Raw genomic sequence first — 12,164 nt, forward strand, 5'->3', positions numbered from 1 at the left:
TGCCTGGGTGGAGGTATATTAATCCAGTTCCTCCTCATTCATTCATTGACTTGTTTCTTGGTTTACTAAACATGTTCAAGGTCAGGTATAGCATAAGGCTCTCTGCTAGGCACTGAATGGACTCAACAATAATTTTTCAATTTCTTTTTTTTTTGAGGGGTGGTGGGGGACAGGGTCTTGCTCTGCCGCCCAGGCTAGAGTGCAGTGGTGCAACCACAGCTCACTGCAGCCTTGACCTCCTGGGCTCAGTCTTCCCACCTCAGTTCCCTGAATAGCTGAGACTACATGCATACGCCATTATGCCTGGCCAATGTTTTGGTATTTTTAGTAGAGACAGGGTTTTGCCATGTTGCCCAGGCTGGTATTGAACTCCTGGGCTCAAGTGATCCTCCTGCTTCAGCCTCCCAAAGTGCTGGGATTACTGGTGTGAGCCACCATGCCCAGCCAGTTTTCTGTTTTCTGAGCCTCGTCTCCCTCATTGTCCAACCACCTCCAGTTTACGGCTGTGTTCTCCATTCAGCCTTCCCAAGAGTCTCCTGTGTGAGTCAGAAATGAAACAACTCTGAAATCTCCCTGAATTACACAACAAAAGTTTTCCCTCCTATTCTGTGTGGCAGGGGTTTGTTTCTGCTCCACACAGTTCGTCAGAGTCCCAGGGAGACAGGGGCCCCACCTTCCAGTGTCCTTTAGAGTACCAGACATCCACATCAGCCCCTGCTACCAGGAAAAAAGAGACTGGAGAATTGTGCATAGGACAACCCAGGAGTGATGCTTGTCCTTTCCACACCTCTTCTGTTGGCCAGAACTAGTCACATGATTGCATCCACCTGCAACGGGCCTGGGAGATGGAAGGCAGCAGATGGCTGTCTAGTGAATGGCCCTGGTGCTGGCCCAGCTCAAAGACTGTCCCCTCCTTTGGGCACCATCTGTCTCCCTTCTCTGATCTTTCATCACAGGGGAAAGAGACACCAGTGTAGGGTCTGCCAGATGGAGTTTTACTCCCAGCGATGAGTCTTAGCAGCTGTGCACCTGTTAGACTGTATCATTTTACCTGGTTTCCCCACCTTTAACATAGAGATGAGTTACTTAGCTTTGGGGAAGTTGTGAGGCACCAGTGAAGTGGTATATGGAGAAGCACCCAGCCATGTACCTGGCACAGGTCAGGTGCTCAGTGAGGATTTGTGGCAAGATTGAACAACTCTGTGCTGACACTGTATGTTAGCGTTGCTACTCAGCACCTTTCCTTCCCTCCAGCCTGTGAGGCCCTGAGTCTGGTGACCCCTCTTCCATCCCCAGTTCACAGAGCTCCCAACATGAGTCCCCACACATAAGCAAGTGGCTGATGGTTCATGGACACTTCCACTCTCTTTTTTTTTTTTTTTTTTGAGACGGAGTCTCGCTCTGTCACCCAGGCTGGAGTGCTGTGGCCGGATCTCAGCTCACTGCAAGCTCCGCCTCCCGGGTTCACGCCATTCTCCTGTCTCAGCCTCCCGGGTAGCTGGGACTACAGGCGCCGCCACGTCGCCCGGCTAGTTTTTTGTAGTATTTAGTAGAGACGGGGTTTCACCATGTTAGCCAGGATGGTCTCGATCTCCTGACCTCGTGATCCGCCCGTCTCGGCCTCCCAAAGTGCTGGGATTACAGGCTTGAGCCACCGCGCCCGGCCGACACTTCCACTCTCACTGTCTCATCTGTCCCTCTCAGCAGCCCTATAGAGGAGGCAGAGAGAAAACAGTTGTCCCTGGGCTGGGTGTGGTGGCTCACGCCTGTAATCCCAGCACTTTGGGAGACTGAGGCAGGATCACTTGAGGTCAGGAGTTTGATACCAGCCTGGCCAACATGGTGAAACCCGTCTCTACTAAAAATACAAAAATTAGCCAGGCGTGGTGGCTCATACCTGTAGTCCCAGCTACTCAGGAGGCTGAGGCAGGAGAATCTCTTGAACCTGGGAGGTGGAGGTTGCAGTGAGCTGAGATCATGCTACTGCAGTCCAGCCTGGGCAACAGAGCGAGACTCTGTCTCCAAAAAAAAAAAAAAACAAAACAAAAAACCAGAAACAGTTGTCTTTCTTTTGTAGAGGAGGGAACCAAGTGTCACAGCCACATTGTGAGGGCGTGAGGGCATAGTGAGGTCATGACTGAATGCCCCGTCTTCTGACTTTCCCCTTGACAACACTGGGTACCTCTCACACCCGCAAACTGATGTGTCTTCCAGGCCCCCCAGGACTCGCCTGTTCATTTGTCCATTCGGCTGTTCAGTCATGTTGTTCCTTCCACAGACTTTGAGCTGGGGGCTGGGGATCTGACCGTGAACAAGAGAATGGTTAGGGGTCCCAGCCCTCCGGGAGCTCAGGAATTAATTGGGAGTAAGGGGGGTAGATATTAAGAAAACAGCGGCGCAAACAGTTCTTTAGCTTTATCTGTCACAGGTGCTGAGAAGCGTAAAAGCAGGGGGCTGTGAGCAAGGATAACAGAGTTGGCCTAATGTAGCTGGATGGGGGAGTCAGGGAGGACTTCTCTGAGGAGATGGGATTTAAACTAAGACTTCAAAGGAAGAGTAGAAGTCAGCCAGGGGAGGCTGGTGGGGAACAGGAGTCTCGGCAGTGGGAGCAGGGACGAAGGAGAAGGGATGGAGCTGTCTGTCTTGGAGGAGCGGAAGGCCCCACTGCTGATTCTTGGTCAGGCTTCTCTGTAGTTGGCTCCCAAGGGAGAGGACACGTGGGTGGCCAAGTGGCTTAGCTCCTTAGATAGGGATGGGGTGAGGCCAGGCAAAGGGGATAAGGAGCTGGGCCCTGGGGTGGCTGCAGCCCCTCCCTGTCCTCTAGTTCCATCTGCACCTGGGAGGTGCCCCCTCCTTCCTCTCATCCCGTCTGTTCCCCTGCCGGCAGACCCTGTGTGAGCAGCTTCGGAAGGAGAACGAGGCTCTGAAGGCCAAGTTGGACAAGGGCCTGGAACAGCGGGATCAGGCTGCCGAGAGGCTGCGGTAAGTTCAGGCCCCTCAGAGAAGGGGTGAGGAGTGGGGGCTGCAGGAGGAGGGGCTGGTGTGCAGCACTGATTTCTGGGTTGAGGACCGTGGCTCTGGGGCCCTGTGCCCAGAGCCCTGTTTGGAGGTTACGTCTCTTGATCCTTCTCCTTGGCTCCTTTGGTATTTTCTCTCTGGCCCTTTTGCCACTTTGGGAGGTATATAGAGTGCTTTGAGAACTTCAGAAGAAAATCAGCATAGATTGCACTTCCTTCCTCCTCCAACACTTGCCTCTCTCCCCTGTTAACAGTGAACTGGCTGTGCCAGAGGACTCAGGACTTTGCTGCCTCCTGCTGGTCACCATCCTGACCTGCTCTGTCTTCCTGAGACCATCAGAGTTCCCCCTCTGGACTAGGGGGCTTAGACTTAACTGAGGGTTGAGGGTCAGGGAAAGGCATTACAGGTTTATATGCCTTCCCTTCCTTCCTTTGCAAGATTCTGAATTGACAGGTCTTAGGCAAGACCTAGGAGCCTGCATTTCACCAGGAGTCTCTGTGATTGTGACAGAGGTAGGCCCAGGATCACGCCTTGGGAAACACTGATCTTGACTGTCAGAGCTTGACAAGCCCTTGGAGATTATGCAGGCCAGACCCCTCACTGTGCAGAGGGGAAACTGAGGCCCAGGGAGAGGCAGGGACTTGATTGGAGTCTTACAACAAGAACTTGGGCCTCCTTGCTCTCCATCTTCTGAGTGGCCACAATTCCTGCCTGCACTGTGGTCCTGGACAATTTGGGGGATGAGTCATCTGCTGGGTACCAGTTGGGCTCAGGCACATATAGGAAAGGCCTGTGTTATAGACAGAACTTGCCACTGTTTTTTCCTCGTCTTCTTTTTCTTATTAGAATCAACAGAAAGAGAAGGAATATAAACTTCTTAAGTATGGCCACAGAAGTAATGTTTCACTACTGAGCCATTGGTTATTTTGAATCAGTGTGTAATTTATTTGCTTTTGGATGGCCAAGGATGCAGTTTTGGGGTTTTTATAGCCCTACTGACCCCATCCATGGATTCAAAAACCGAAGCTGGGGAAAAGACTCACGGATTAGAAGGCAAGAATGCAAGTCTTTCCTGTATGACTTTGGGAAAGTCACTTTACTTATTGGCTTTTCAAGTGGAAACTCAGCTGGCAAATAGAACATAAAGAAATGGTGACCGGGCACGGTGGCTTACACCTGTAATCCCAGTACTTTGGGAGGCTAAGGTGGGAGGATTGCTTTGAGTTCATGAGTTTGAGACCAGCCTGGTGAAATGCATCACCACCCCTCCCCCAGCCCCAACAAAAAGTAGCAAAAAAATTAGCCAGGTATGGTGGTGTGCCTGTAGTCCTAGCTACTCAAGAGGGTGGGGGTGTGTGGTGGGGGAGGTAGGGAGTGACTGAGGTGGGAGGATTACTTGAGCAGGAGCAGTCGAGGCTGTGGTGAGCTGAGATTGGGCCACTGTACTCCAGCCTGGGTGACAGAATGAGACCCTATCTCAAAAAAAAGAAAGAAAGAAACATTTTAGTCAGACCTGACTAAAATCACTAATTTTACAATATCCTCTATCACCTGTCTTATTAGTTACTTAGAATTTTACTTTAATTTGATTCATATTTTTACTTAAAATTATAAAGAAAACTTTAGAGTAAGTGGAAAACAGAGTTACCTATGATAAATAGAAGATAACTCTAAATACAAGGAAAATGAAAGAATGTTAATAAATTCAGGCTAAGTATCATTGCACATTGAAGGCTCTGAGCCTGCAGCCTGCACTTCTGTGTTAACAAGGGAGACTGGCGAGTAACTAGAGAAGTGCCCAGGGTCTGTTAGCACCAAGTTCGCACTGTCTCCATGGTCTACACAGGAAATGTGAAGATGATTGGAAAGGGTGTCACTTTCTCACTAGAATGTGATCCAGGGTTATTTAATTTATCCTGAAGGTCTTGTGTGCATAGAAATTCCACAGCTGGGGAAACCCTGCCATTAACAGTCAGAGGCCTCCAGGGAAGCCCACAGATTGAGAGCAAGGTGGCTGAAGATGCCCTTTTTGATTTTCCCTGAGGGCAGGTTTCAGGATCCTGCAGTACTCCCTGGGGCTCAGCTGCAACTCATGCGACAGTGAGCATTAAGCAACCCTGTAGGTGTCTTAACTCAGGGCCAGCATTGTGACTTCTCTGTTTACCTCCATCCCAGGGAGGAAAATTTGGAGCTCAAGAAGTTATTGATGAGCAATAGCAACAAAGAGGGTGCGTCTGGGCAGCCAGGCTCACCGAAGATGGAAGGGGCAGGCAAGAAGGCGGTGGCTGGACAGCAGCAGGTATGTGGTCAGAAATTCCTTCTGTAGCATCCTTGGTTGCTGGTACTCAGCTTCTGCTTACCACCTCCAGTGACAGTGAGCCTACTTCCTCCTGCAGCCAGTGCCACTGGTAGAAGGTTGTAGCTATTACAAGGTTTTTTCTTTACTTGGCCTGACCTCCATGCTTAGAGGCTGCTGGTAGTCACTGTGGCTCTGTGGGCCTCATAAGCCTTCTCTTCTCCTGGCTAAATAACTCCAGTTCCTTCAGCCATTGCTCATAGAAGGCGGTGTTGAGTCATTTGCTCAGTCTGGGTGCATTCCCTAAACACATTCCAGTTTGTCAAGGTCTGTCTTAGAGAGTGGTTCCCAAAAGCCAGTTTAACATCTTCGATATACCTGGCAGAATTAGGTTGTTTGGTTGAGCAAGCTCCCTTGGATTCTGCTAAGCTCCTGGGATTGTGTCTCTGGAGCCTCTAAAGTGGACAGGGGAGGGTGTTGGCCAGTTTTGGTGTGGTCTGGTGATGCTGCAGGGGTGGCCCACTCCGCCATCGTCCTCTAGTCCCAGCACTGGCCACATCCAGGTCCCAAGCAGGAGCAGACTCTGCACCCCTTGCCCAGTTGTTACCATTCCCCTTGCTGCAGAGCTGAGTCCCAACTCTTTACCAACATGTTTTTCACCCTTTAATGGGGTTTAATAGCTGAACAGTAGGGCTCAATGTCTTTAACCCACCCTATACCTATGCAATAGTAGTAATTACCGTTATGGCTTAATTTCTTATTACTGTGTGGCAATGTAGAGTTTATCCAGGAGTTGCAAATCTAATACCTTATTTGGGCCTCATCTCTACATGTAGAATAGGCAAGGCTGGGACTATTATTCCATTCTATAGCTATGGCCATAGGTTTGGGGAGGTCATGTGACATCATATAATCAGGATTTCTGCGTGACTTGCTATCAGGCAGATGTAGGGTACGGCCAGGGAAACATGCTGATAAATGGCAAAAGTCTGCTCTTTCCTGGTCTTCTGAATCCCAGCCCATGGAGATCCTCTTTTCTTCCCTTTATTCCCCAAATCAGATCCTGCCTTGTCTGCCATCTTGTGGAAGGGACTTGTGGACTCAGTTGTTCTGCCCTGGGTTCTCTGAGCTGTCTCAGGTGTGGAATTCCCTGGGCAGGTCTCTTTAATTTTCCTGTGCCCTTTAATCTCCACTCATCTTCCTTGAAAGCCCCGAGCCAGATGCTCTTCCTGCCCTATCTGAGAGTGGGAGCAACTTGCCCTTCTGTCCCAGGGTCTCCTGTCCCATAAGAGGCATGTGTTACAGAGGGGCAACAAGTGTGCCTTGGAATTGCATGCAGGTAGAATACTAGCTCCACCTTTTACCAGCACTGCAGCCTTGGAGAGGTCATATAAGACTCCTAGGCCTCAGTTTCCTCTGTAAAATGAAGATAGTAACACCTGCCTCAAGGGGTGGTTGTGAGGATTCAGTGATGCAATGCTTGTAAAGTAGGTTTAGTGTCATAAACAGTGAACATTAGCTGTTGCTCTTTAGGGGAGATTTGGTGCCAGCAGCCAGCTCTGCTGACTCCACGTGGACTCCTCTCTCCCTCGTGGAGGTTCAGGGTGCGCCACCCTAAAGCCTGGAGTCCACCCGCTTCCTCCTTCCCCAGTAACTTGTTGACCTTTTTGCCAAGCACAGCTCCCATCCAAGATGCCGCAGATTTCAAGTGGGCAGGCCTGTCTGTCCCCTTTCTTAAAGCGGGTGACCTTCTGTGGAGGGCTCCCCCTCACCTTGCTCCTTGGTGCTATGGTGTGCTTACAGGCCTGAGCCTGTAGGGGGCAAGCTCTGCCCCAGCCCTCCCCGAAGCCTCTAGGGGTGCAGTGTGGAGGGAAAGAGAATGCTGAGAATAGAGAGAGTCTGACTCCAGGATGATGGCGGACAATGTCAGAAGTCCAGGACAATGTCAGAAACTTCTTCTGTTTGAGCTTCTCATTGTATTGAAGCCCAGAGAAGACAAGGGTCTTGGTGTCCATCACAGAGGGACTTGGAGATGGAGTCGACACACACCCTTTGGACTACTGGCCTTGTCTGCTGTTTCACTCCAGCACTTGCTATTTTTTTTAACCTTTAAACCTTTTTATTTTGATGTAACTAGACTACAGAAGAGTTGCAAAAATAGTCCAGAGAGTTCCCCTATCCCCTTCCTCTACTTCCCCTAATGGCAACATCTTGTAGAACCCTGGTTGAATGATCAAAACTAGGAATTAACGGCATGTACTACTTAGTAAACTACAGACTTTATTCAGATTTCATCAGATTTGCACTCACGTCCTGTCGCGTGCCGGCCTGGAGTCTGGGATCCCATATTGCATTCAGTTGTCTCATCTCTCTCATTTCCTCTAGTCTGTGACAGTTCCTAGTTGTTCCTTGCTTTTCACGACCTTAACACTTTTGAGTTGTACTGGCAAGTTACTCTGTAGAATGTTCTTCAGTTTGGGCTTATTTGCTGTCAAGATTGATGCCTCACAACTGATTGGATCTCATGATGAGATTGAGGTTATGTGTTTTGGCAAGAATCTCACGGAGGTCGCGTTCTATTTACATCAGAGTGTGCAGAACATTTCTCAATCCAGCAGACGAGGGGTACATGATGTCAATGTTTTACTACTGTTAACCTTCATCACTTGCTCAAGTGCTGCCTTTCAAGTTTCTCTGCAAACAAGTGACCAATTTTCCCTTTGTAATGAATAAATGTTTATTTTTGAGAAGCAACTTTTGAGACTATGCAAGTACTCTGTTTTTCCTTAAACTTTCACTCACTGATTTTAGTGTCCATTGGTGGATCTCCACCTGCAGCAGTTATTCCTGTAGTAATGGAATGGTGATTTTGTGTTTTACTCATTCTTCCTACACTTATTGATCGGAATTCTTTTGTAAGGAAGAGCTGTCCCTTCTCCCCATTAATTTATGTATTCAGCTATTTTGTTCTATCAGTAGGAACTCAAGAATATTAATTTCATACTGTGACTTATAATCCATTACTATCGTGATGTATTTTGCTGTTCAAAATGTTCCCGTTTTGGCCATAGAAGTTTTTTTCAGGTTGTCTCCTGTGCCCTTTTGACATGCCCTTTTATTATTATTGTTTTTAGTATTATTCATGTGAGCACTTCCTTACTTTCTGGCACTATAAGATGCACCAAACTCACCTTATATTTTATCTGCTCCACCTTATATTTTATCTGCTCCAGCCCCTCAAAGCAGCCCTGTTTCTTTTCAATAAAAAGAAAATGATATTTAGAAACCTACTGAGCACTAGGTGTACTCAGTGCTGCTGGATGTCTCTGCTTTAGCCCCTTACAGAGGACAGAGCTGGGAAACATCTATGTGTACTACACAGTTCTTTATTTCTGCATCTTTCTAAAAATATTTTTAAATAAACATTTTATGTAACTTTAACTTTTATGAAAGTTTTATAAAACATATATGTTTTATAGAATGAATATAGCTATATCTGTCTATATCTATATCTCAAATGTCTTACCTTCCAGGCCACAGAGTTTTTTGGCCGATGTGTGTAGGGGGTGAGGAGAGTGGCTGGTAGTACCTTAGAGGTTGTACCTAAGCAGGGAGAGTGGCCATGGGGAGGGGAGAAGGGAAGGGGAGAGGGCCTGGCAGCCACCCTGAGTCAGGGAGGGGGAATCATCACCTTGTAGACTTCTAGAAAGGGACGTAGTCATGACTGGGATGGTTAGTGCTGTCCTGGTGGGTGGGAGGAGTAGGGAGATAGGAGACAGAGGACTGGGGCCACAGGGGCGAGGGGCCTTAGAGGAGCACTGAGCGGGTGAGATAATTTGTATTGAGATTTTGGTGAAGGCCCCTCTGTGCTTCTCCCCAGGCTAGTGTGACGGCAGGTAAGGTCCCAGAGGTGGCGGCCTTGGGCGCAGCTGAGAAGAAGGTGAAGATGCTGGAGCAGCAGCGCAGTGAGGTAGGTGGCCAGGGTGGCCGTAGTGGGAGGATCCCTCTTCCCTCCCAGGACCAGCAGCACAAAGGCTTGCCCTGGCCTCCTGGCTCTGGCAGGTCCCAGGTCACCATGAGGAGTTGGCATGGTGACCACTGACCCACCTGCCCATGGATGAGGTCTGCCTCCTTGACCTGGACTGCTCTCTCTTGATCAGTCCATTTGCCTACAGCGGTCACTCTGAGGAGGCGGCATGTGGCGCATGGCCTAACATTGTTGGGGGCAGAGTTTAGGCAGGCTCCCATGGTAGACTTTGGATGGTGGAAAGAGGTTGTTGTAAGTTAGGCAAGTTTTAGCATCACTGATGAGTGGAGGGACCCTCGAGAGGTGGTTTAGGGAGGGCCCATCATGGAAGGAGAGAATTAAGGCCGCTTTCCACTAGTCTGGAGGCTCCATAAATTTACTGTCAAAATTTTTAACGTTAAAAGCTACCTCAGCTGGATGTGGTGGCTCATGCCTGCAATCCCAGCACTTTGGGAGACTGAGGCAGGCAGATCACCTGAGGTGAGGGGTTCAGGACCAGCCTGGCCAACACGGCAAAACCCTGTCCCTACTAAAAATACAAAAAAATTAGTGGGCGTGGTGGCACATGCCTATTAATCCCAGCTACTCAGGCTGAGGCAGGGAGAATTACCTGAACCCGGGAGGTTGAGGTTGCAATGAACCGAGACCACGCCACCGCATGGCAGCCTGGGCAACAGAGCAAGACCCTGTCTCAAAAAAAAAAAAAAAGGCTACCTGCCTCTATTGGTGTAGCTACTTTGCAGATATTTTGAGACTCCCATTTCAAGAATTTTCATAGGCAAGAATGAAAAGGACCAGCCAGCAGCTGAAGCCTGCCACAGAATACTGAGTGGATTCCTAAACTCCATTAAGGCGATGGCCAGGTCTTTAGGTAGTTTAAATGTCCCCCAGTACCACTAAGGTGCAGGAGCTGGTTCGTAAGAATCTCTTAGTTTCCCTCTGCTGCCAAGAGAGAAGCCACACTGCAGAGTCCCTGTGCTGCAGTCCATTCTGCCTTTTCCCGTGGATCTCACATGTGTTCCTCCTCCGCCTTCTCACACCCCTAGTCTAGTCCAGTCTTTCCAGACCCGAGGTCGAAGTGCAGCTCCTTTTTGGTAGACACTTGTTCTGTCTGTTCCATCTAGCCCCTTTCCACACTGCCTAGGTGCTTCTCTAGAACCCCGAGCCTGCCTGTCCTCGTCCTCCCGCACATTTGAAAGCTTCTTGATGTGCATGTTAGTTTTAGATTTCTTTTTGTATTGTTATAAATGTTTTTTTTTCTGATTTCAAAAGTGATGTAATGCTCATTACAAAAAGATCAAGAATACCACCTCCTAGAGAAGACCACAACTGATTACAGTTTGTTGCATATCCCTCAGTTTTTTTCAAAGTAGAATAAAATTACACATATACGTGTGTGTATATGTATATGTATATGTATATGTATATAAACACACTGCTTTACAGATTATTTTTTCTTTTCTTTTTTATAAAATTAACTGGGTCAGGCTCACACCTGTAATCCCAGCACTTTGGGAGGCTGATGCAGGAAGATTACTTGCATCCGGAAGTTTGAGACCAGCCTGGGCAACATACCAAGACCCTGTCTCTACAAAAAAATAAATAAGCTGGGTGTGGTAGTACACATCTGTACTTGGGGGGCTGAGGTGGGAGGATCACTTGAGCTCAGGAGGTTGCAGTGAGCCATGATCACACCACTGCACTCCAGCCTGGGCCTGCCTCCAAAAAAAAATTAACTGCCTTTGAGAGTGTCTATTCATATCTATAACATATACTATATTCCTTCAATTCTTAGTAATTTTTTATCATATACAATGTTTTTGAAATTGGTGTGGATCCTTATGACACATCTTAAGGGTCAGGGCCAATACTCCTTTTGTTTTCTTTAGTTGATGATGTAGGAATTGTTTCTTTCTTTGAAAATTGAAATCTCTCTTCCCTGAGGAATTGTTATATCAAGAGTATGGTGGATAATTAGTGTCATCTTCTAACTGAGGAAGTGTGGGAGATGCCTTATTTTCTGTTTTCTTTTTTTAAGACAGGGTCTCACTTTGGTTGCCCAGGCTGGAGTGCAGTGGCATGATCTCAGCTCACTGCAACCTCTGCCTCCTAAGTTTAGGTGATCCTCCCATCTCAGCCTCCCGAGTAGTTGGGGCTGTAGATGCGTGCCATCAGGCCAGGCTAATTTTTGTATTTTTTATAGAGATGGGGTTTTGCCATATTCTCCAGGCTGGTCTTGAACTCCTGAACTCAAGCAATTGGCCCACCTTGGCCTCCCAGAGTGCTGGAATTATAGGCATGAGCCACTGCGCCTGGCCACCTGTTTTCTTATTTTCTTAACAGTTGCACATTGTCTGTTTACTTAACTTATCTTCTGTGCTTAGACTTGTCTCTGGATTTTTTTGTAATACAGATATTGCTGAGATGATTAGCCTTGTGTATATATTTTTGCACACTTTGTGTAAGTGTTTCTATCGGTTAAATTATTCAGAGTGGAATTATTGGGTTAAAGTTGATGAAAATGTGAAATTTCAATACATAACCCCAGACTGCCCTCCAAAGAGGTGTGTGTGTGTTCCACAGCTATTCACCAGAATTATGCAGTTTCCATGTCTTAGTGTTAATCTTGCTTTCCTGGCAAGGTAAAATGCAGCAGTGGATAAAGGTAAACGACTTTGAGTAACATTGAGTTTTTGAGAGGTGAGAGGTGGAGACAGTGTCTGTAGCCACTATTCACACACACTGAGCGCACCTTGGGACGCTGGTGTACATGGGGCAGGAGTTGGTTCTCCTTATTCCTTCTCTGCTTATCTCCTGCTAACT

At 47.9% G+C, this 12,164-nt stretch overlaps 1 protein-coding gene across 10 annotated transcripts in view; it reads left to right on the forward strand.

The window, feature by feature from the left end:
* The window catches only part of TNIP1 (TNFAIP3 interacting protein 1), a 58,196-nt gene that overhangs the window by 33,147 nt on the left and 12,885 nt on the right, over window positions 1–12,164 (forward strand). For all 10 annotated transcript variants that reach the window (XM_017875752.1, XM_017875747.1, XM_017875754.1 and 7 more), the window contains 3 exons: window positions 2,888–2,982; window positions 5,194–5,317; window positions 9,195–9,284. In XM_017875752.1, the coding sequence (XP_017731241.1) occupies window positions 2,888–2,982; window positions 5,194–5,317; window positions 9,195–9,284 (309 nt within the window). The remainder of the gene's footprint in view (window positions 1–2,887; window positions 2,983–5,193; window positions 5,318–9,194; window positions 9,285–12,164) is intronic.

Source organism: Rhinopithecus bieti, unplaced genomic scaffold, assembly GCF_001698545.2.
Source record: "Rhinopithecus bieti isolate Rb0 unplaced genomic scaffold, ASM169854v2 scaffold_7673, whole genome shotgun sequence".
Taxonomy (NCBI): Eukaryota; Metazoa; Chordata; class Mammalia; order Primates; family Cercopithecidae; genus Rhinopithecus; species Rhinopithecus bieti.